Genomic DNA, 23,742 nt, shown 5'->3' with positions numbered 1-23,742 from the left:
CCTACCCTGGCCAGGTCACAGTTAGAAATGAAACAAGTCTTTGGGGAAAAAGAAATCCCCTGTAACATCAGGGAATATGATGCCTCCCGTTCCTTAAGGAGGAAGCATCAGAAGCACACGGGATTGAGATCGGAAAACATGCCACAGAGAGGCTAAAAAAGGTAAGGTCTTAAAAACAGGACGAGGCCCCGGGGCAGAGTGCGAGGGCGCGGGAGTGTTGGCCTCCCTCCCAGCGTCTCCGGCGTCCATTCAGTGATCTGTGGGGACCAGGGGCACCAGACGTGGTGAAGGATGAGCGGGAGGCCCTGTGCAGTGTGTGGCCCAGTGGCTCTGAACTTGGCCTGCTTCTCAGTCCTTAGCTTTTCCTCTAGGAAGTGGGGATGAGAACACCTTCCTTGGGGACAGGAACACCTTCCTTATCAGCCTGCCCAGGCAGGCTGAATTTGCAGAGCTGGCATGGGGAGAGATGGCTGAACTTGAAAGTCCTGCCCAGTGGCCTTCTCAGACCCCAACGTGCTGCTTCCTCCCCAAGGATTCTGCTCGGAGGGACGAGAGGACAGGAAGGTGCTTCAAGGACGCTGTCAGGAGTCCTTAGCCGTCGTGGTGCCACTACTGACTCGGCTTCCTGTCCTCTGCCCCCAGCTGAGGTGTCCACGGCATGTTGCAGAGTGACTGACCATGTCAGGGACACAGGGGCTGGTAGGATGAGCTGTCCTTCCACCTCGAACTGTCTGTCAGGTAACATGCATCGCTGCCGAGACAACGGCTGTCTAATGGGAGCCGTACGGAACCGTGATGTGCGTGTCTGGACAGAGAGCTCACGGTACAGAACCGGGTTTCCAGGAAGACCAGCCCCCACAGCATCCTTTCTGGAGCATGTTGGCTTCCTCTCATGTTCAGGAGGACCCACGGAGTGCCCCTCTCATGTTCAGGAGGACCCACGGAGTGCCCCTCTCATGTTCAGGGGAACCCACGGAGTGCCCCTCTCATCTTCAGGGGAACCCACGGAGTGCCCCTCTCATCTTCAGGGGAACCCACGGAGTGCCCCTCTCATGTTCAGGAGGACCCACGGAGTGCCCCTCTCATGTTCAGGGGAACCCACGGAGTGCCCCTCTCATGTTCAGGGGAACCCACGGAGTGCCCCTCTCATGTTCAGGGGAACCCACGGAGTGCCCCTCTCATGTTCAGGGGAACCCACGGAGTGCCCCTCTCATGTTCAGGGGAACCCACGGAGTGCCCCTCTCATCTGCAGGAGGACCCACGGAGTGCCCCTCTCATCTTCAGGGGAACCCACGGAGTGCCCCTCTCATGTTCAGGGGAACCCACGGAGTGCCCCTCTCATCTTCAGGAGGACCCACGGAGTGCCCCTCTCGTGTTCAGGGGAACCCACGGAGTGCCCCTCTCATGTTCAGGGGAACCCACGGAGTGCCCCTCTCATCTTCAGGAGGACCCACGGAGTGCCCCTCTCATGTTCAGGAGAACCCACGGAGTGTCCCTCTCATCTTCAGGGGAACCCACGGAGTGCCCCTCTCATCTTCAGGGGAACCCACGGAGTGCCAGAGTGCCGAGCCAAAACGAGGTTCTTCTGAGCGGGAATGTTTGGTCAGCTAGGACCGATTACCTTCTGGTTCTCCTACTCTCCCCAGGATCAACATTCTAGTCACCCTCCAACGGGAATGGATATCATATTTCCCCATGTATAAGACACTACCCTGTATAAAACACACCTTAATTCTGGGGCCCGAAATTTGAAGAAGAAAAAAATGTCTTACATAAAGTGACTGAACTCAAGTTTTATTCATCATGAAATTCATACAACTCCTCATCACTGTCAGAACTCCCATCCATGAGCTTGTCCTCATCTGTGTCTGATGACGAATCACTGTCTTCAACAATGCGTGTAAAAACAAGTGCAAGAAAGCAGGAAATGCAAGTAAAAAAAAAAACAACCACTGTGTAAGATGCACTCAGTGCAATTTTTTAGACCCCAAAATTTTCGGAAAAAGGGGCATCTTATACATGGGGAAATACGGTAATAAGCAACCTGCCTGGAGGAGAGGGTTTGGGGGGTGGTGAGCAGGAGTGACCAGCCCTGTTCAGGGCACTTCTGGCCCTCTGTTAGTCCCCCTGGGCGACTGGAGCTCAGCTGGCCTGCTAAGACCAGGAATGTGACTTTTAACAATGTGTTCATTTAAATAGAACGCCCCTACAACAAAACAGTTTGGGGAGTTATGGGTTTTGAGTGAGATTAATTTTAATGGGATTTTTATCTGCTTTCCAATCACATCATGATCGAAATCTGCCTGAGATGTGATTTCATGAGTTATACGCTGACTGTTCGTTAGAAAACTTTTAAATTAACCTGAGCTTGAGACAGTGCCTTCTCAGGGCTGCAGGGTGGGCTTCCGGTCCTGGAAGCGTTCGGTAAGCGTGTATTGAATGCCGACACCAAGTGCTGAGGGTCCAGACGTGAATAAGACCAAGTCGGAGTTTGCTGTTCGGTGGGGGAGGTATTGTTTTCATTCTCTGAGAAGGAATGTGGTGGCTATGGGGGTCAGTGATGATAGCAACAGAGTAGGCCCAGGGAGTCCGGGGAAGGGAAGGGATGGCAGTGTGACAGGCTGGGAAGGGGGGACTGACCCTGCAGGCAACGAGGAGACAGGAGACACGTCGCGTCCAGGCCAGAGACGGAGGAATAGAAGAGGAGCTGTGGGCCGGGTCACTTCTGCGTCTGACATCCCGGTCAGGCCGATGCCCCGTGACGAAGCACGTTCTGAAGATCTCATCTGTGTGTCCCTGACTCTTTCTTTTATTAAGTTGCAGCTTATTTAAAAAAAAAAAAAATCACTCCTTGAGAGTGGGACGTACAGAGATGAGCACAGCGGAACCTGCCCTTGTCCGTGTCTTCCTGCTGCTCTCTTCCTTCTCGATACCTCCCGGACCGAGTTCCTGGTTCTCCCACCGTCCCCGCCGCTGTCCCCGGTCCTGGTCCCAGTCATTGGTAGCTCATCTACACAGCCTCCTCAGATGGGAAACTTGGTTCACTGACCCTCCCTGTCCATCCACGCCCTCATGGTCACTGGGGCCCGACCAGTCCTCTCTGAAATGTCTCTGGAATCCATTCTCTCCTCTGCCATCGTCCTAGCTGTGTGTCTCCCCAGGACTTTTGCAACACGCCCTCCTGGCTTTGTTTCTCTGCTCATTGTCTCCTTCCATAGCTGGTCTTTAGACTATGACCAGGGTAAACTTGCTCAGATGCAGTTTAGGTCATATCGCAGTCCTGGGAGGAAACCTTTTTTTTTTTTTTTTTTTTTAGATTTTTTTTTTGTATTTTTCCGAAGCTAGAAATGGGGAGAGACAGTCAGACAGACTCCCGCATGCGCCCGACCAGGATCCACCCGGCACGCCCACCAGGGGGCGACACTCTACCCACCAGGGGGCGATGCTCTGCCCCTCCGGGGCGTTGCTCTGCTGCAACCAGAGCCACTCTAGCGCCTGGGGCAGAGGCCAAGGAGCCATCCCCAGCGCCCGGGGCCATCTTTGCTCCAATGGAGCCTCGGCTGCGGGAGGGGAAGAGAGAGACAGAGAGGAAGGAGAGGGGGAGGGGTGGAGAAGCAGATGGGCGCTTCTCCTATGTGCCCTGGCCGGGAATCGAACCCGGGTCCCCCGCACGCCAGGCTGACGCTCTACCACTGAGCCAACCAGCCAGGGGGGAGGAAACCTTTAATAGCTCCCTTGGATGAATAGTAGTGGTTTTCAAACTACGACCCGCAACCCACCTGCATCAGAATCCCCCTGGGCTATGAAAATTCAGATACCAGGACCCCGCTCCAGGCTTTCTGAAACAGTGGTGCCGTGGAATTTGCATTTTTAATAAGCAGCCCTGGGCCCTGGCCGGTTGGCTCAGCGGTAGAACCTTGGCCTGGCGTGCAGAAGTCCTGGGTTCGATTCCTGGCCAGGGCACACAGGAGAAGCGCCCATCTGCTTCTCCACCCCCCCCCTCCTTCCTCTCTGTCTCTCTCTTCCCCTCCCGCAGCCGAGGCTCCATTGGAGCAAAGATGGCCCGGGCGCTGGGGATGGCTCCTTGGCCTCTGCCCCAGGCGCTAGAGTGGCTCTGGTAGCAACAGAGTGACGCCCCGGAGGGGCAGAGCATCGCCCCCTGGTGGGCAGAGCGTCACCCCTGGTGGGTGTGCCAGGTGGATCCCGGTCGGCGCATGTGGGAGTCTGTCTGACTCTCTCCCCGTTTCCAGCTTCAGGAAAAAAAAAAAAAAAAAAAAAAAAAAGCAGCCCTGGGTAGATGTAAGCACTCAAGTTGGATAAGCACAGCCTGTAGAAGAAGCTTGACTGAAGGATCATTCATAATGAGGCTTTGCTTTCTGGCACACCTCAGTCCCGGTGAGCATTTCCTTATTGCACCTCCACCCCGTCCACGGACTCCTCAAACCCCACCACTGTGCTACCCGTGCTTAGAGCCGTGCCTGGCAGGAAGTTGGCCCTGAATAGATGTTCAGTGGGTGAATCGGGGCACCTGGCTGTCTCACCTACAAACTTCTAACAGAGCCTGGTCTCTAGAGCAGGTCTTTGGTCAACCATGTCCTAGTCCTGTGGATTCTGGTCCTGGTGGGGGGCTTCTGAGGGTATTGGAGTCCATGTCTTCTGTCTATGAAATGAAAGAAGAGTCTGCCCCAGGGAGGGTAATCTCCAGCATCCCCTCAGAACAACTGAGGGCAGTGTTAGTGGGGAGGGGGCCGGGACAGGGGAGGCAGGGACCTCTCTGGGCCTCTGGGTCACACCCCTGGGGAGGTATGTGTCCTCCACAGCCTGCCTGCTAGTCCAGATCTCAGGCACAGCTGTGCTGAAATCGGAGCTTGGAGCCCTCCCAATGTGGGGGCTCTGCGAACGCCACCCCAGAAATGTCTGATATTGTTAATGACCTTCCAGCTCCAAGTATCCCATCGACACCCCGTTCTGGGCAAACGGCAGGCACTTGCTAAACCACAATATTGTTTTTGATCAACTTCCTAGAGGTTAATTATATGCACACATAGGGGCCCTGGTCTGCAAGGGCAATGTTCAAAAAAGCGAAGAACAATATTTTAGCACCCTTGCCCACAACAGGATCTAAAAAAGAAAAAAAAGCCAAGGACAAGTTCGAGCAGCACCAAGGAGAGGCTCTCCACTGGCCACTTCCCTTTCCTTTCTCCGGGGTGCGAGCGGCGTGGATGTGTATTTGTCGTGCAAGAGGAAGGGGGGAAACAGTGGAAATACTTATTTTGCAATTTGGAGAGTGTGAGGGAAAGTTTCAGAGCATCTCTGCTTTGCAGTAAAGAAAGCTTGAGCATTTTCATCGGTCTCAGGTTAGTGCTTGTGCAATGTCTGTCAGTGGCGCACCCCCGTGTGGTCCGGCCTGTGGGACGTGGGGACGTGAATGCACCCTGGGGCGGCTCGCCGTCTGTCCCAGCGTTGGTTTGCGCAGCTCGCCTCGCCTGAGTGGCTGCCCCGTTTTGTCACAGAACTGAGACTACATATCATCAATGCCTTCTAATCGCTCACGCTTTCAAAAATGTGAGTACACTATGGAGCGTGATTTTTGCGAGCAATTCCCTCTCATTAACCTATTGCTAATGGCACCTTATGCCTTAAAAAGGAGACAGCAGTATTACCCAGACGTGTGTTTTGTGGTTGCATTTTAGTGGGGTTAACATGGTTCCTCCAGCCTAGTGGTGTTTTCCAAACACCCCCAGAAAGCTCGGGCCAGGCTGGAAATGGACACCAAGATCCCCAACCCCTTGCTTTGCCAGATCCCTTGGACACTGAGCCACAAGTAAATAATTATGCAGAATAGAAGATTACTGGGGGATCAAAAACAGTTATGAAATCAGTTCTCTCTCTCAGTGAAATGTCTTAATTTTATCATCATTAGAAAGAGAAATGTACAGTCTATGAAACAATTTTTGTAACAGAGGTTACATATATGTTATCTTTTGCATGATCATAACCTTTGTATGATTATAACATGACGACTATGACTGGTAGCTGAAATTCTACCTTTTACTCTAATTCATCACCTTTTTCCTTTTTTTAACTTGTTTATAGAGAACGATCTGAAGAGCCCCAGTCTGAGGCCTCCTCATGGATGAGTCGAACGTGACGTCGTTCGTGGCCGAGGGGCCCACGAACGCCTCAGGCAGCAGGAACACCTCCACCGGGGACCCGCCCCAGGCGGTCCCCGCTGTGCACTGGGTCATCATGAGCATCTCCCCCCTGGGCTTCGTTGAAAACGGAATTCTGCTCTGGTTCCTGTGCTTTCGGATGAGAAGAAACCCCTTCACGGTCTACATCACCCACTTGTCGATTGCGGACATCTCGTTGCTCTTTTGCATTTTTATTCTGACCGTCGACTACGCTTTAGATTATGAGCTCTCTTCTGGTTATTACTACACCATTGTCACACTGTCGGTGACCTTCCTGTTTGGCTACAACACGGGCCTCTATCTGCTGACGGCCATCAGCGTGGAGAGGTGCCTGTCCGTCCTGTACCCCATCTGGTACCGATGTCATCGCCCCAAGCACCAGTCGGCATGCGTCTGTGCCCTTCTGTGGGCGCTCTCTTGCTTAGTGACCACCATGGAATATGTCATGTGCATTGACAGCGAAGGGCAGAGTCACTCTCGAAGCGACTGCCGGGCGGTGATCATCTTCATCGCCATTCTGAGCTTCCTGGTTTTCACTCCGCTCATGGTGGTGTCCAGCGCCATCCTGGTGGTCAAGATCCGAAAGAACACGTGGACGTCCCATTCCTCAAAGCTGTACCTGGTCATCACGGTCACCATCGTCATCTTCCTCATTTTCGCCATGCCCATGAGACTCCTGTACCTGCTGTACTATGAGTACTGGTCCACGTCCCGGAACCTTCACCAGGTCTCCCTTCTCTTCTCCACCCTCAACAGCAGCGCCAACCCCTTCATCTACTTCTTTGTGGGCAGCAGTCGAAAGAACCGGTTCAAGGAGTCCTTAAAGGTGGTTCTGACCCGGGCTTTCAAAGATGAGATGCAGCCCAGGCGCCAGGAGGGCAATGGCAATGCCACCACTGTTGAGACCGTCGTCTGAGGACGAAAATGATGGGACCCAGGTCATTGACACTCTGTGCTTGAGCTACAACTTAAGTATCTCCTATATGACACAGACGGACACCCCTTCCCATAGGCACGAGATATGAATTAACCATGAGATTGTAACCATGATTCTTGTATCGGATCTTCAGGAAATACCTACACATGAACCTCAAGCATTTCTGGACCTATCAAAAACGAAAACAAAAACAAAACCAAAAAACAACTCTTTCTGTTCCTCCTCAGCTCTCCCGGCAGCATTTCCTCAAGAACGATGAACATGATTCTCGCGGGAAGGTTTGCAGACACGTAGAGGAGAAGGGAACAGAGCATTTGTTGGAAGCTGAGGAGGTGGAGCGACGTAGTGGGAAGAACGTGGGTTTTGCAGTCAGGTGGACCCTGCCATTTGCTGCCCGTGTGACCACAGGCAAGTGGTCTGCCCTGTTGGAGCCCCATTTTCTCATGTATAAAACGTTCAAAGGGGAGTTTTTACCTCCCAGGCTTGTGGTGAGGATGAAATGGGAAGAGAAGAGGTGCAAAGCGCTTGGCCCATTGTCAGCGTCCAATAAACGTCAGTCTGCCCTCACTGCTTGTGGTGGAAGGAGAATGTTACCTTCTGTCCCGTGAAGCACACACCTGGCTCTGTCACGTACCAATGTCGTTACATGTTCTCAAGAGTTGACCGAGGACCGATGACGGTCTCCTCTCTGCTCTTGAAAACTCCTGCAGGTGTGACACCATCCCCACAGCCACCGGGTTAGAGCATCACATCAGGTTGTGAATGAAAACACCGGTCCCCCAGGCGAGGGGCTGCTCGTGGCTTCCCTTCTCTCCACAGGAATGCTCGATGTCATGAAAGTCTGTTATGACGTGCTTTGCTCGACATCAGTTTTCACGAGTGGAAGGAACTTAATGCCACGTTCCTGAGGGGCCTGTGCTTCCGGGGCCCCTCCGCCCCCCACAAAGAGGTGGGTTATTCACTTATAGCCACGGAGTTCTCGCCTACAGCCAGGTGCCCACTTCTGCGCCTCTGGGCCTCCTCTCTTCCTGAGCACACATTTCTGTGTCATTCCCGGCAGGAGGCTCGGCAGCAGGGGCTGGTGACAGCGTGGTCACATCTCGGAGGGAACTTTTGCAGGACTTCCTCAGCATCTTACTGCTCTGGCCCACCGGCCTGCGGTGGCTCGTGTCTGTGTCTTGGGCAGCAGGTCCGAGGTGTCAGCTGGGGAACTCATCATGGCCTATAGACTACATCACTACGTCCGTGTCCTTCTGCCTCTTCCGGGCGCCCCCTTGGAAATGGCAATGCTTCTTGTGGCTCTGTGGGGATAGACCTGTTCATGCCCATTAGTATTTATTTTAACTGTTTGTCTCCGAAGGGTCAGAGAAGATGTGATGAAACGGTTCTCTGTGGCCACCTGTTTCTTCTCCATCGAAAGAAACAGTCTCCCGTGAGCATGGGGGGCAGCCTTCCCCGTGGAGATGTGCCAGTCTCTTGGATGCAGGCAGCTTTTCAGTGGATGATGACATCTGATTCAGAAACAAGACAGCTTGCTTTCAGGAGCCCCAGATAAGGGTGGAGTGATGACATTTGGAATGGTCTTGTTTTTGATTGAAAACAAGATTTTCTTCCCTGGGAATGAAGAATATCGCAGTGGCTGTCCTCTGCTTACCACCACGTCCCAGACGCCGTGCTGGCCTCTTGGACACTGAGTGAGGGATCAGCCTCATCTTGTCTCAAAGGGACCCTGGTGTCAGAGAGGAATTAAAGACTCTTAGAAACGTTTCACCCACGGAAAATACGGTGAACTAATGGGAAGCCCCCCATCAACTGCCTTTCTGCAGATAAAGTGGTGAAATTGAATGCGTTAATGAATATAAAAATTCTTCTAACCTTTTAAAGAGTCACGAGTTGCAGAGAGGAAGGGTTCAGTGCTTGGCAGTGTGGTTAGGACACATTTCTCTCTAAATACTTTACCTAAATTCATCCCCCAAAGTATAAAGTAAAAAACGAAAACAGGAAGGTTCAAGTAAATATGCACACGTGGAGAGTAGACAAGACGGTTTATACCCATTGAGAATTTAGACACTCTGCCTGAGTCATCCTAGGTTAGGGGGCGCCATTTCTGAGAATTCCCTGGGCCTGGGGAGGAGCTTGTTCAGCTGCAAGGCCTGTGTTTTGATGAAGGGGAGGGGTCTGTAGCATTCAGCCTACAAATATTTGTGGCTGGCTTCTTTGCCAAGCTCCACGAGGTGAGCAAGGCCTGGAGGAGCAGGTGGGAGCGGCTGGAGTCTGGGCGAGGGGGGGGGGAGACGTAGAAGCCTCTACCGCCCCACCCTGCACATAAATCCACGTCAGGAGAATGTAATACGCAAAGTTGTGTGGCCAGCAAGAGGGAGGTGACTCCCATCTTTTGTAGTAAATTAAAAAAGGAATGTTTCACGGAGGGGCTCTTTGATTGCTTGAAGGCAGGTAGGGTTTCAAAAGGCTAAAGAGGGAGGGGGTTCCAAGCAGAGGACAGGCCTGAGTGAAGTCAGGGACAGGTCCACATGGGAGAAGCAAGGCCAGCCACTGTCACGCCCGTGGGCTGGCTGAAGAGGCCCTTGGAGACCCACGTGGTCCTGCTCCCCATCCTGCCCTCTTTCTTTGTTGCTGCCGTCTCTGGCCTCCTGGCCCCACGTTCTTCACGTTTTTTGAAATCTGGCTCCCCGGCCTTCTGCCCACTATCACCATCGTCCAGCCTGCCATGGTGGCCGCCCGAATTTCTTATCTCCACAAGCCCCGCGCTGGCCTCCATCTCTGCGCCAGCTCCGCTGACCCTGAGAGTTCCCCCTCTCTCAGCCACACACTGAGCCTCATTGCAACTCAGACCGACTCGACTTCTGAACACGCAAGCCCCACAGTCCACTGCCCGGCGTGGCCTCCTGTCCTTTCCGTCACTTGCCTTCTCACTCCCGCTGCCCAGGGGTCTCTCCACCACTGAGACCCTGGCCCCTGGCTGTGGAAGTTGCGACCTCTCGGAGTCTCTTCTGCATCATCTCTGTCGCCGTGCGGTCAGACCTCTGGTGTCCCGGTCCAGTCCCTGTCGCTGCTCCCTGCTTCTCTCGCCCCATGGCTCTCCCGTCCTGCCCTTCTCCTCCGGTTGCCTCCGGCCCCAGCCCGGCTTCCGAGCGGTGCAGAGACCCTCACGGCAGGCAGGCAGCGAGGGCTCCTGCAGAGTCCCGGGCCTCACGTGCTGGTCCCTCGTCACGCCTGCCCTGGGCAGCCCTTCCAAACTCCTTCTCTGTCCTTGACCTCTGTGTGGCACCTTTTCCCCTCACTGTCCTTATCTCGCAATAGCTTCCTTCGTAGGTCACTGAATAAATAAGAATCAAGACCACTCGGTAACAGCTCTCGGATCCTGTCTGCTACCCGGCCAGCACTGCTCCTCCCCTGCTTTCTCCTGTCTGGGGGTCCTGTCCTCTGGCCACTGGCCTCCCGGATGAGAACAAGTCCTGCCCGTGGGCTACGAGGCACCACCGCCCAGCCCCGTCTGACTTTCAGCCCCTGTGACCCTTCTCCAGGGTTGGTGTGGCCCCTCCTCCAGCTGCCCCTGCCCTTCTGCCCTTCTTTGCACATAGCAAGAACGCCCGACTTCTGAGAGTTCAGCTTTGGTGCTCCTTCTACTTGGAACGGCTTCCCTGGGTCTCTGCTCCCCTACCCTCTTTCTTCCCTCAGGCTTCTTGGCTAGATGTCACCTCAGCAGGGAGGCTGCCAGGCTGTCGCTGCCCCCTCTCCCCAGACAGCAGCCCCTCAGCCAGGACCCCCCCAGCCAGCACCGCAGCCAGCACCCCCCCAGCCAGCACCCCTCCACCCAGTACCCCAGCCAGCACCCCAGCCAGAACCCCCCAGCCAGCATCCCCCCAGCCAGCACCCCCCCAGCCAGCACCCCCCCCAGCCAGTACCCCAGCCAGGACCTCCCCAGCCAGCACCCCCCCCAGCCAGCACCCCCCCAGCCAGCACCCCCCAGCCAGCACCCCTCCAGCCAGCACCCCCCCAGCCAGCACCCCCCAGCCAGCTCCCCCCCCAGCCAGCACCCCCCAGCCAGCACCCCCTCAGCCAGCACCCCCCCAGCCAGCACCCCCCCCAGCCAGCATCCCCCCAGCCAGCTCCCCCCCAGCCAGCACCCCCCCAGCCAGCACCCCTCCAGCCAGCTCCCCCCCCAGCCAGCACCCCCCCAGCCAGCACCCCCCTCAGCCAGCAACCCCCCAGCCAGCACCCCCCAGCCAGCACCCCGGTTTCTCCTCAGTGCTCATCACCACCCTCGAGCTGTACATGGATCTGCTGGCTGTTCATTCCGGAGGACAAGCGCCTGTGGGGCAGGGACTATGTCCTGCCCTGGCCGTGGCCCCAGCCCCTTATTGGCCGTGGTGGTGGGAGCCCTGCGTGCACAGGCTCAAACTGCTCCGTTTTAACACAAACGACAAAAACAAAAGCCATTCCCTATAGTCCCGTTCAGCCCCTCTCCGTCTGCCCTGCCATCACAGATGCCCTTCCAGAAGGGCCCCCACACCCACTGTCCACATTGTCCCTTCCAAGTCCCCCCTCCACACTCGGCTGCTGAACGGTGACCCTCCCACCACATAGAAATCTGCTCAGTCAAAGTACGAGGACTTCCACGGGGCCACAGCCAATGGGCCCTTCTCTACCTATGCCTTCTGTGGCGTTTGACAGGGCTGACCATGCCGTGCTTAAATTCCCCCCCCCACCCCGGGTTCCAGCTGGTCACTTTCCCACTGGTGCTCATAATTCATCCTGTCACACCGGTCGGCTCTTTCCTTTCTCTTCCCAGTGCCTCCCTCAGTGGCTGTGTTTCCCGGTGTCGGGGCCAGGACCTCTGCCCGGGCCCATCCATAACCGCTTCCATGTCAGGGACCCTCAGAACTGCCCCAACTGAACAGAATCTTTGCTGTGCTGCCTCCCTGGGTGTCCACCCACCTAACAGACGTTTGACTGGGTGCCCAGCAAACACTGCAGCTGCACTCCGTCTGGTTCCCCATAGTTCTTCCTCCGTGAGCGACACCTCTCGTCAACCCGTTCCCCAAACAATGTGATTCTTTGAGCATTGACGCCCTTTATAGTTATAACCTAGCCAACTCCATTTATCCGTCCACGTCCAGCGCACACATTCGCCGCTCAGGGGCACCTTCCTGGGATGATGGCGTTGTACCTCCTCTTGTCTTTTCACACCCCTTTCCGCCCTCACACTCGGCTGATGGCTGTTTTCCCTTTGCACGGGAGTGCAGCCCCCAGGAGCAGTGCCCACACCTGACCACGCTCCAGTCTGCGGGCCGCCCACACAGCAGTGCCCACACCTGACCACGCTCCCGCCTGCGGGCCGCCCGCACGGCAGTGCCCACACCTGACCACGCTCCTGTCTGCGGGCCGCCCACACAGCAGTGCCCACACCTGACCACGCTCCTGTCTGCGGGCCGCCCACACGGCAGTGCCCACACCTGACCACGCTCCTGTCTGCGGGCCGCCCGCACGGCAGTGCCCACACCTGACCACGCTCCTCTCTGCAGGCCGCCCGCACGGCTGTGCCCACACCTGACCACGCTCCCGTCTGTGGGCCGCCCACACAGCAGTGCCCACACCTGACCACGCTCCTGTCTGCGGGCCGCCCACACAGCAGTGCCCACACCTGACCACGCTCCTGTCTGCGGGCCGCCCACACGGCAGTGCCCACACCTGACCACGCTCCTGTCTGCGGGCCGCCCGCACGGCAGTGCCCACACCTGACCACGCTCCTCTCTGCAGGCCACCCGCACGGCTGTGCCCACACCTGACCACGCTCCTGTCTGCGGGCCGCCCACACAGCAGTGCCCACACCTGACCACGCTCCCATCTGTGGGCCGCCCACACGGCAGTACCACCTGACCACACTCCTGTCTGCAGGCCGCCTGCACAGCAGTACCCACACCCGACCACACTCCTGTCTGCAGGCCGCCTGCACAGCAGTACCCACACCCGACCACACTTCTGTCTGCGGGCCGCCTGCACAGCAGTACCCACACCCGACCACACTCCTGTCTGCAGGCCGCCCACACAGCAGTGCCCACACCTGACCACGCTCCTGTCTGCGGGCCGCCCACACGGCAGTGCCCACACCTGACCACGCTCCTGTCTGCGGGCCGCCCACACAGCAGTGCCCACACCTGACCACGCTCCCATCTGTGGGCCGCCCACACGGCAGTACCACCTGACCACACTCCCGTCTGCAGGCCGCCCACACAGCAGTGCCCACACCTGACCACGCTCCTCTCTGCAGGCCGCCCGCACAGCAGTACCACCTGACCACGGCAGTGCCCACACCTGACCACACTCCCGTCTGCGGGCCGCCTGCACAGCAGTACCCACACCCGACCATACTCCCGTCTGCAGGCCGCCCGCACGGCAGTGCCCACACCTGACCACACTCCCGTCTGCGGGCTGCCCACACAGCAGTGCCCACACCTGACCACGCTCCTGTCTGCAGGCCGCCCACACAGCAGTGCCCACACCTGACCACGCTCCCGTCTGCAGGCCGCCCGCACGGCAGTGCCCACATCCGACCAAGCTCCTGTCTGCGGGCCGCCCGCACGGCAGTGCCCACATCCGACCAAGCTCCTGTCTGCGGGCCGCCCGCACAGCAGTGCCCACACCTGACCACACTCCTGTCTGCAGGCCACCCGCACAGCAATGCCCACACCTGACTGTCCTCCTGTCTGCTGGCTGCCTGCACCCCTGTGCTCACAGGAGACACCTGGTGCCCTGCGGGAACCCGATCCCCCAGCTGTGGTGGCCCCACACCTGCCTCCAGCCCCTGTCTCCTGTCCCCTCCTCAAGGATGTTTCTCTAGTGACTCTCTCTTCTTTGCCAAGCATCATCCACTGCGGTCTGGGCCCAGGAGGACAGACTGTCAGGAAGCAGACAGGGGGTTGGTGAGCTGCTCGCCGACCTGGCCACCAGCCCCGCCTCCCGGCTTGCCTGTTGATTCTCCATGGACAAGACTGCAGGCACTGAGGTGACGCCTGGACAGCCCCAGCCGTTTCCACGACCCGCGCCCCAGTGCCTGTGCCCCGTGCAGATGGACTCAGGATAATCAGCTGCCTTCACAGAGCTGAGAGAGGAGCACCTGGCTGATGATGCCTTACGCCGTCCCTACAATTTCACCGTGAGTGAAACAACGCTTTTAGGTTAAAATTTTTTTTTTTTTACTCAACTCTTGAACAGATTACAAGTCACCCCCAAGAGGATAACACACCAAGTCATGGATAACTCCCCGTGCTTTCTCTGGAGGACAGGAGCATTCAAGACAAGTCACCTGGGCGTAACCGGGTGGGGGTGGGGGAGTGTGGAAAGGAAGAGGAGGGAGCCATAAAGGACCAATCCCTCGATGCCACGGACAGGAAGCTTCTTTTCTTGTCTCACACTCGACTGCCTAACATGACAAGGCGTCAAAAATAAAAGTCCTCAAAACGTGAAAGCATTCATTACCAAATGTGTCACTTATGAGATTGGTTCCCACCCAGCCCCCCTCCCTGACTGCAACGTGTTCAGGATTCCGTGAAGCTGGTAAAAGAGGTGTCAGAGAGCTGCTGAAACAACACCCCCAACTATTGGCAACAGAGCCCAGGGGGCAGAGCCGGAGCCGTGGGCGGGGCCAGGCCTGTGGGCGGGGCCAGGCCTGTGGGCGGGGCCGGGCGGGGCCGGACCTGCCGGCAGCTAACTTGGAGAAACAAACAAGGATGGTGATGGGATGAGAACCCCTACAAAGAAGGGTTTCATGTCAAATGTTTAAGAAAGGCTCTTAGGAAAACTAATGAGGTCCTCAGGTATTTTTGCAAAAATTATCCTTTTTCTTTTTTTTCTTTTTTTTATTTTTCTGAAGCTGGAAATGGGGAGAGACAGTCAGACAGACTCCCGCATGCGCCCGACCGGGATCCACCCGGCACGCCCATGAGGGGCGGGGCGAAGCTCTGCCCACCAGGGGGCGATGCTCTGCCCCTCCGGGGCGTGGCTCTGCCCCGACCAGAGCCACTCTAGCGCCTGGGGCAGAGGCCAAGGAGCCATCCCCAGCGCTCGGGCCAGCTTTGCTCCAATGGAGCCCTTTTTTTTGATATTCAAAAAAAAGTAACTATGAAATAAAGGATGGCATGGCATGGTTTTGTATAGTGTTGACAGAAAAAAATATTCCAGACATGAACTCTTTTCTGTGTCTTAAGACAGCGACATACCTACTGTCCTTTCTCGAGGTCCTGTGGGCTGATTGAGTTGAGCCGGTGCTTCTCATTTGGGGTCGCCTGCAGGTGTAGCCAGGTGTTGACCGAGGCAGCAGTCACCTGAAGGCTGGGCAGTGCGGGGCACCAAGATGGTACACTCACCTGGGGGATCTGCGGTGCATGGGCTCAGCTGGGGAAGTCATTAGAGTTCCTGCATGTGACCTCTTGTGAAGGCTGGAGGTTTTTACAGCACATCAAGTACATTCTGAGCTCCTGTGATGAGCTCCCCAAAAGGCCCCAAAAGGCCGAGATCCACTATTGATTCTCTTTCTTTCTTTTTTTTTTTTTTTACAGAGACAGAGAGAGAGTCAGAGTGAGGGGTAGACAGGGACAGACAGACAGGAACGGAGAGATGAGAAGCATCAATCATTAGTTTGTTTTCTTTTTCATTGCGCATTGCGACACCTTAGTTGTTCATTGATTGCTTTCTCATATGTGCCTTGACCACGGGCCTTCAGCAGACCGAGTAACCCCTTGCTCGAGCCAGTGACCTTGGGTCCAAGCTGGTGAGCTTTGTTCAAACTAGATGAGCCCGCGCTCAAGCTGATGACCTTGGGGTCTCGAACCTGGGTCTTCCGCATCCCAGTCTGACGCTCTATCCACTGCGCCATCGCCTGGTCAGGCTTGACTCTCATTTTTAAAGAAGAATCAGCATGGCCCTGACCAGGTAGCTCAGTTGGTAGGAGTGTCATCTCCATATGCCAAGGTTATGGGTTTGATCTTTGGTCAGAACACATATAAGAATCAACCAATGAATGCATAAGTTAAGTGGAACAGCAGAATCTATATGTGTGTGTCTCTCTCTCCCTCTTCCTCTCTCTAAAATAAATAAATTTAAAAAATTAGTTGAAATGAATTAGCATGTGGCTGAAATTGCATACATTTTTGATAAAGGCAAACTAAAAACTTTTTTTTTAATTTTCCTTCTCAAGATAATGTACTAAGCTTTTTTTTTTTTTCCCTCCTCTCACGGTTTACTATGAAATTTGGTCCTCATTTTAACAAAATTTCCTTTTAACAGACTTTTACTAAAACTAGTTATCCTTGGATAAGGAGATCCTCTTGCAATAATTATTATCTTTAAACGCGTCTATATGAGTGTTAACACACAATGTTGAATTGTCAAAGCAAGTTCACTGTGAATTACAGATCTTCCCCAGCCAAAATCTAGTGATCCTAATGATACAGGCAAGTGCAGCACCAATGAAATGTTCTTTTCAGGAGGAGCTCAAAAGAGATGGAGTTTCCAAAACATCTCCTTCTTCTACATGAGAACACGGTTTAGTTTCAGATTGATGAGTTTTGAGCAATGTGGACAGAAAAAGCCTTCTCGGAAGAAGCTGTTCAGGTTTGGGCCCCTCTGTGTTGTACTCTGCTAATTACACAGATAGCAAATGTGTGGGTGCCTGCTCCCTCTTGTTCAGTCCTTCGTGCCCCATAAACCTACAGATTCCAATAAGCGATCTTGAAAGATCAGGTCTGTCCGGCTGGAGATAGGACTAGTTCCCTGAGCATAATATTTACAAAGCTGTCTGACGGAGATCGGAGTCTTTGCAAGGGGCCCGGGTAGAGGCCATTCCCTTTGGGGCACTCCCTGTAGGAAGGAGTGAGTTTCTCCGTTACTGGGGGGGGGGGGGGGGGGGGCTGTGAGGACACTACACCTGGAGTGAGGAGACTGGGACTAAGGCCTGACTTGTTTCATTAACAGCTCCAGAGTCACAACAGGTTAATCTCTCTAACCCTGATTATCTGTAATTGGTGATTTAGTTGAAATTTCCCCTAAAGCAGACCCTGAGGCGAGGATTTGGGTACAAGTGATTTACTTAGGAAGTTAGCCGGAGGATGAGGAGGGAGGGAATGGGAATTCAGACAGTGCAGGGATAAAGACAGCATAGGGTGAGTTAGTGAGTCCAGGAGCCCAGGACAGGGGGCCCCCCTCAGAACTGCCCTCCCCCAACTCCTCCCAGGCGGGAGTCACACCCACAATGACCGCTCCCAGCTCTGCTGGGTCCGCCCTGTGCGCAGGTGCAGGGCTACTGGCCACAGTGAGGACACCCGGAGGCAGAGAGGCTCCGGGAGCCCGGGGCTGGTGCAAGGTCTCCGTCTACAGGTGACCTCTGGGTGGTCTTGGGGATGACTGCCAGTGTCCGCTGTAGTGGGATAACATAACCTGCCTATATAGCCAGTATCCACGGCCACCATCACAGCCGCCTGGCCCGTGCAGGTTCACATCAGATTTGGACAGTTGGTAAAGAAACAACGGAGCCAAGAACTGGTGGGCCATTACCTTCAATCCTAGCTTGCACCCGGTGGGCAAGTAAACACACACACTGGGCTCCAAAACCCACTCATTCAGTGCTCACAAAGCTACTGACTTATCCGAGTTTCCTAGAGTCAAAGGTTTCTAGCTCACTAGCCTTATTCACCTTTCTCCTTCTCTCTACACAAACTCTGTACAAACTGGCTTCTTCTTCAGCATTCCTCCATCTTGGCTGCTTCTCCCCCCTCCCCTCTTACTCTGCTCTCCTCCCTGTTCTCTTCCCCCAGAACAACGTGATCTCTCTTCCTTTTAAAACCTTTTGGCGTGAAAGCCCTCCCCCAACACATATTAGCATAATCACGCCCATCCCAAGCAAGAAGAGCAACTAATATTATCACCTGGGTGATGGGCTTCCACGTGGGCAGCGCCATCTTTAACAAAGTGAACGTAATATATTTTATCTGCCCAACACTGCCTCACAAAGTAGCTGTGCCACTTTGTGCGGGTGAGATAATGTGTGTGACGCTCTGTGTAAATGGGAAACAGCCATCGAAGTTACTTAAGGCAACATACTAAGTGACATAAGCCAGAGACAGGACAAACACTGTGTGATTCCACTCCCATGAGGTCCCGAGTGGAGTGACATTCCTGGAGACAAGCAGTAGAAGGTGGTGGCCAGGTACTGGAGGAGGGAGGAATGGGGGTGTCTGATGGGGACAGAATTTCTTTTTGGGAAGAGGAAACATTCTGGAGATAGATGATGGTGACAGTTGGACAGCAATGTGAATGTACTTAATGCCACTGAACAGTAACTTAAAGTAATGTAAATGGTAAAAGTTATGTTATATATATTTTTACCATAATAAAGGCAACTAGTTCTCATACTTTCAAGGCCCTAGGTGTGCTCTTCGACATCCTTGACAGCACGTTGCCCAACGATGAGCACCAAGCCAATAGCGCTGGTGACAAAGAAGGAAGAGGAATGCCCTCCCTCACGGCAGGCGGCGCTGTGCTGGCACAGCCTCCGTTGAGAGTGCAAAGACATAAGCTTAATTAAACAAAACACCTCAGAGTCTGTATCTGCAAGTGAATGTGGTTCCTCTGGAGCTGCCCAGCATGGTCCCAGTGAAGCCACTGCAGAGGGCTAGTCACATGGAACCCGGTAAAATGCCCTGCAGTGTCTGCTGCCTGATGCAATGCTGATGCAATGCTGTCAGTATTCGTGACACAGGTTCTGGTGAAAAGGGAAGAGGTTTAGTCAAGGGCCGGCCACCTGAGAAGATGAGGGGACTCTTGGCTTCAAAAACCCATCTTTGCTTGGCCTTTGGTGGCGCAGTGGATAGAGTACCTACCTGGAACGCTGAGGTTGCTGGTTCAAAACCTGGGCTTGCCCAGTCAAGGCACATACGACAAGCAAGCAACGAGCAGCTAGAGTGAAGCAGTGGCTCATCATACCCCCCACTCTCCTCTCTGTAAAATCAATAAATAAAATCTTAAAAAAAAAAACAAAAAAAGTCCTAACAGCTCAGATACCTTGGCCAGATTATATAGGGGATGTGGGGAATTTGGGAGAGGGAGAATTCCTAGGGAGAGGATGGACATGCAGTTTCTCTTGAGGGAGGGATGTTCTTACCTTCCTAGCTGTCTGGACTTCTGCAGTCTTTTTGGCCTAATTGGAGAATGGAAACTGTGAGCCTCAGCGTGGTGGGAGAGAGGGGAGGGGGTCTGAGGGTTCATTCTTCTCGCTTTGATGTTAACTCTTGATATGCATCAGCCAGATGTCTGATTCATCGCCACTGGTGATGTTCCTTAATGTTCCTTATTCTAGGAGGGGAACAGGCTTTTGAATTGCAACGAGAACTCAGCCACAGGTGAAAGCATAGGATTGATTATATACTTGTGATTTGTTACAGAATGCATGACTTTGATTTCTAGATTGGTAATATTAAATCACAGTTACATTTAGAGTAACAAGCTAGGTTTACTAGATCAACATGGGTGGCTTTATATCAATTCTTATATAGGCTTACTTTAAGAGCATATTCTTGTTTTAATTCTATTCTATGGCTAGTCAGACTAATATCAGTAATATAGCATGTTCATTCCCTGTTACAAGCATTTTGGACTTGGAAGGCCACACAGTCTGTGTGGCAAGGACTTACTTCTGCCCTTTTCACACGAAAGCAGCCATTGTCAATACATAATGAATGAGCATGGCTGTGCTCCAACAAAACTTCATTTGCAGGTCCTAAAATGAAATTTCATGTAATTTTCATGTGTCATTAAAATTCTCCTTTCTCTTCAAACATTTAAACATGTGAAAAATTACTCTCATCTCTAGCCACACGAAAACAAGTGGTGGTCAGCTTTGGTGCCACAGCAGTTTGCCAACCTGGCCTAGAATACTTTCTTTTCTTCTTTTAAAAAAACTGTTTTCCCATTTGATTTGAGACAGAGAGAGGAAGGGAGAGAGAGAGAAACATCAACTTGTTTGTCCACTTTAGTTGTGCACTCATTGATTGCTTCTCGTATGTGCCCTGACTGGGGATCAAACCCGTGAGCTCGGTGTGCCGGGATGATGCTCTATCACTGAGCAACCTGGCCAAGGCTGGCCTAGAGTATTTTTGGAATCCCTCTTCTGGAATTGACTTCAATGTGGCCTCAACATGTCTATGTATAATCCTGACTTTGGTGGTGGCAAAACTTCATCCTTTCCTGGAGATCTGGCTTTGCCAAAGGACCAGCAGACGTCCTGACTTAAACTGGATGAATGAAGTTGGTGTTGTATTGTACAGTGTGGTGTTGTATTGTATTGTATTGTGCTATCCTAGGTCTAAAGAAAAGGAGTCACCAGTGACCCAAAGAATAGGAAGTTCTTGAGCTGCTGTTGAAGATGCCGAGTGTCCGCACCAGGCGGAGTGTAGCCAGGTTGCTGTTGACACCGCCCCTGCCATCCACACCACCCACACTATCCACACTGCCGTTGCCTGCACACCAACAGAGTCTGGACGGTGGCTGCACACTGCCTCTGCGTGCCACCACAGTTACACTCGAGTCACTTATTTGTGTGTGCAAAATCCCGGCGAGAGTGGATTAGGCCAGGTTTACACACGCATGTCCTGGCTGCCGGGGGACAGGCAGAGGGAGCACCCACTCCGCTCCCCTCCCTTGCACACCTGGGCCTCTACATTCCACAGGTGCAACACATAATGGGACACTCCATAATGACACGTGCCCGTTATGCTTCCTGCCTCTGGCGGCCCGACATGCCCCTGTCCCCACTTGGATGTTTCCCCACACCCTCCCCACACGTCCCTCCCTCCCTCCTCAGCTCCGAAGTCCGGGAGGTCTGGGCGACACCCGTTTCCCTTCTGTGTTCTTGCCCTGGAATCCTTCCTCTGGGTTTAGAGAGAAGCAACAACATGGAAAACCCTAATTAGAAGGATATCACAGGGTAGTGAATATTTACATCTGGGTAATTATTAGCTCCTGAAAAATTAAGGTATTTTTTATTCAACTTACATTTTGTCGAGCCTCCATCTGCACAGCTAAGATGATGCAATCTGTGGTATAGTTTTTGCATGATGTACATAGGAATGAGTCAGTGATAAAAAACATACGGTATGCAAAGTACAGCATAGGGAATATAGTCGATAATATTGTAGTAACTATATATGGTGTCAGATGGGTACTAGACTGGTCACTTTGTAAGTTACATGAATATCTAATCACCATGCTGTGTACCTGAAACTAATATGACATTGTATGTCGACTGTAATTGAAAAAAATTATTAAAAAGTTATATACCCTGGTTGGTGGCACAATGGCTAAGGGTCATCCCAGAACACCAAGGGTGCTGGTTCAGTCCCGGGGTTGACAGCTTGAACCTAGGGTCACCGGCTAGACCCTGAGTTTGTCAGTTCAAGCCCTGGTCAGGGCACAGATGAGAAGCAATCAATGACACAACTAAGTGGAACAATGAGTTGATCTTTCTTTCTCTCTTTCTCTCTCCCTTCTTCTCTCTCTCAAAAAAAAATTATATAATGACAGACTATCTAAATTTTTTTCAGTTTCATGATTTCTCACAGGAAACTAAGGGGACAAGCTTTCTTATGTTTTTCTTTTTTCTTTCTTTTCTTTTCTTTCTTTCTTTTTTTTTTTTTTTTTTTTTTGAGATAGACTCCCATATTTTCCCTGACCGGGATCCACCCCGCAACCCCCATCTGAGACTGATGCTTGAATCAGCTGAGCTATCTTCAGAGCCTGGGCCCATGCTCGAACCAATCAAGCTACTGGCTGTGAGAGAGGAAGAGAGAGAAGGGGGAGAGGGAGAAGGAAAGGAAGAGGAGCAGATGGTTACTTCTCCTGTGTGCCCTGATTGGGGATCGAACACAGGATGCCCGCATGCTGAGCCGATGTTCTATCCACCGAGCCAACCAGCCAGGGCCTTATTTTTTCTAGAGCCTTGGGAAGCTTTAAGTTTGGGTATATGTGGGCTCCTTGTGTTTTAAACAGAATGAGGAGTTTATTTTGGACAGTGAATTTTCCTCCTATAGCAATAATCTTTTCTGGAAGGCACAAGGTCAAGAGGAAGACCCACTGGCCATGGATGTGAGACTTCCTCTGTATCTAAAGAATGACTCCCACTTCATGGAGTGGAGATGAGCACCATGAACTCAAAGGATTACTTACTGTTCACCGGGCACTTTCGTCAGGGCTTCCTGTGTGTTATCTCATTTAATACTCACAACCCGATAACTACATGCTATTACCATCCCTAATGTCCTAACACTAGTGAGTGGTAGAGCCGGAATTCACCGTGACAGCCTCACTCCGGAGTGTCTACTCTTCATCTGACTGAAATACGTGCTTCTTTCCCCGGTGACCCAGAGATCGGCTTTCACTATTACTAAGGTGACCAACTTTTTTACAACGAAAAGGAGGACAAAAATAAATTGAAGATAACGATATTGTAAATAAAAGAAACATTGTGTTCATTTCAACAATAATACACTATATAATATGATAAATGCATAATAAAAACATTTGTAATATTTTATATTGTAATTATGCTTACATGCCTATTCATTTTTAATAATACTTGTAAGAACAAAGTACTCATCTAAATACAAGTACGTCACATCACACACAATGGGTCGACTCTGCATCGATCGAATACGGACATTTACAGATGAGTCTTCCAGTATCAAAAAGGAGGACATGCAAGAGGACACTTTTCGAGGGAGGATGGAATTTACAAAAGAAGGACTGTCCTCCCTAAAGGAGGACGATTGGTCAGCTTACTATTCTTCCTGAAAAGGAAGTCGAGACATTTACAGGTCATTAGATGACACGAGGAACCCCTGGGGAACGAGTCAGCTGTTCCTTCAAGTGTCGGATGTTTCAGAGAGAAGTAGTGCAGAGTTGAGCTGGTCAGAAAACAGAGGCCTGATGTCCTGGCTCCTTCAGCGTCCCCTCCTCCTCCCCCTCCTCCAGCCTGCTGCTCCGCGTGGCCCCTTGCGGTTAAACTCTACGGAGGAGATGGCGCTGGGGCTGTTCTCCCTGCAGGTCCAGAGGGAGGTTCTGGATAAGCTGCACAGCCACTGCCTCCGGACAGGACAAGGAGAGCCCAGGGAGCGGAGAGCCCAGCGCGGGCCCGGGTACTGGTTCCGGGGAGTGTCTGGAAATGCCTGCTCCGTGGGTCATGTTCCCTGGTGGTCGCGCCTCCTGAAAATGGGTCCCGCGGATCTGCACCTTGAAGGGAGGCGAACGGCATGAGTGTCCCCGTCGCAGCGAGCTGGAGGGTACGGAGTGAACGCAGAAGACAGATGGGTCTGGAGAGACAAGGGGCAGTGCTGAGGCATCTTGAGAATAGCAGACATTAGACAATAAAGCGTAAGGCTAAGGACATGACAGAATATCTGAGCTAATGAACTAAGAGTAACGAAACTGGTTTGAGGAAGATAAGAAATTAAGAGTACACAAAAAGTATAAATTAAAAATGAGTTATGTAATCATCGGCAAGAATTCATATCTCCTTTTAAGCAAGAATTCTTTTTTTTTTTT

The 23,742-nt window shown here is 52.9% G+C and overlaps 1 protein-coding gene across 1 annotated transcript; it reads left to right on the top strand.

Moving 5' to 3' along the window:
- Window positions 1-6,132: 6,132 nt before the first annotated feature.
- MAS1 (MAS1 proto-oncogene, G protein-coupled receptor) lies at window positions 6,133-7,110 on the top strand. Its single transcript, XM_066371700.1, has one exon. The coding sequence runs from the start codon at window positions 6,133-6,135 to the stop codon at window positions 7,108-7,110; it is 978 nt and encodes a 325-aa protein (XP_066227797.1).
- The last annotated feature ends 16,632 nt before the right edge of the window (window positions 7,111-23,742 follow it).

Source organism: Saccopteryx leptura, chromosome 3 (assembly GCF_036850995.1).
Source record: "Saccopteryx leptura isolate mSacLep1 chromosome 3, mSacLep1_pri_phased_curated, whole genome shotgun sequence".
Lineage (NCBI taxonomy): Eukaryota > Metazoa > Chordata > Mammalia > Chiroptera > Emballonuridae > Saccopteryx > Saccopteryx leptura.
Note: the sequence above shows the minus strand (reverse complement) of the source record. Positions and strands in the feature narration are given on the sequence as shown.

Bases quoted from the DNA above. Each gene is read 5' to 3' on its own strand.
- MAS1 (XM_066371700.1), top strand. From the start codon at position 6,133: ATGGATGAGTCGAACGTGACGTCGTTCGTGGCCGAGGGGCCCACGAAC.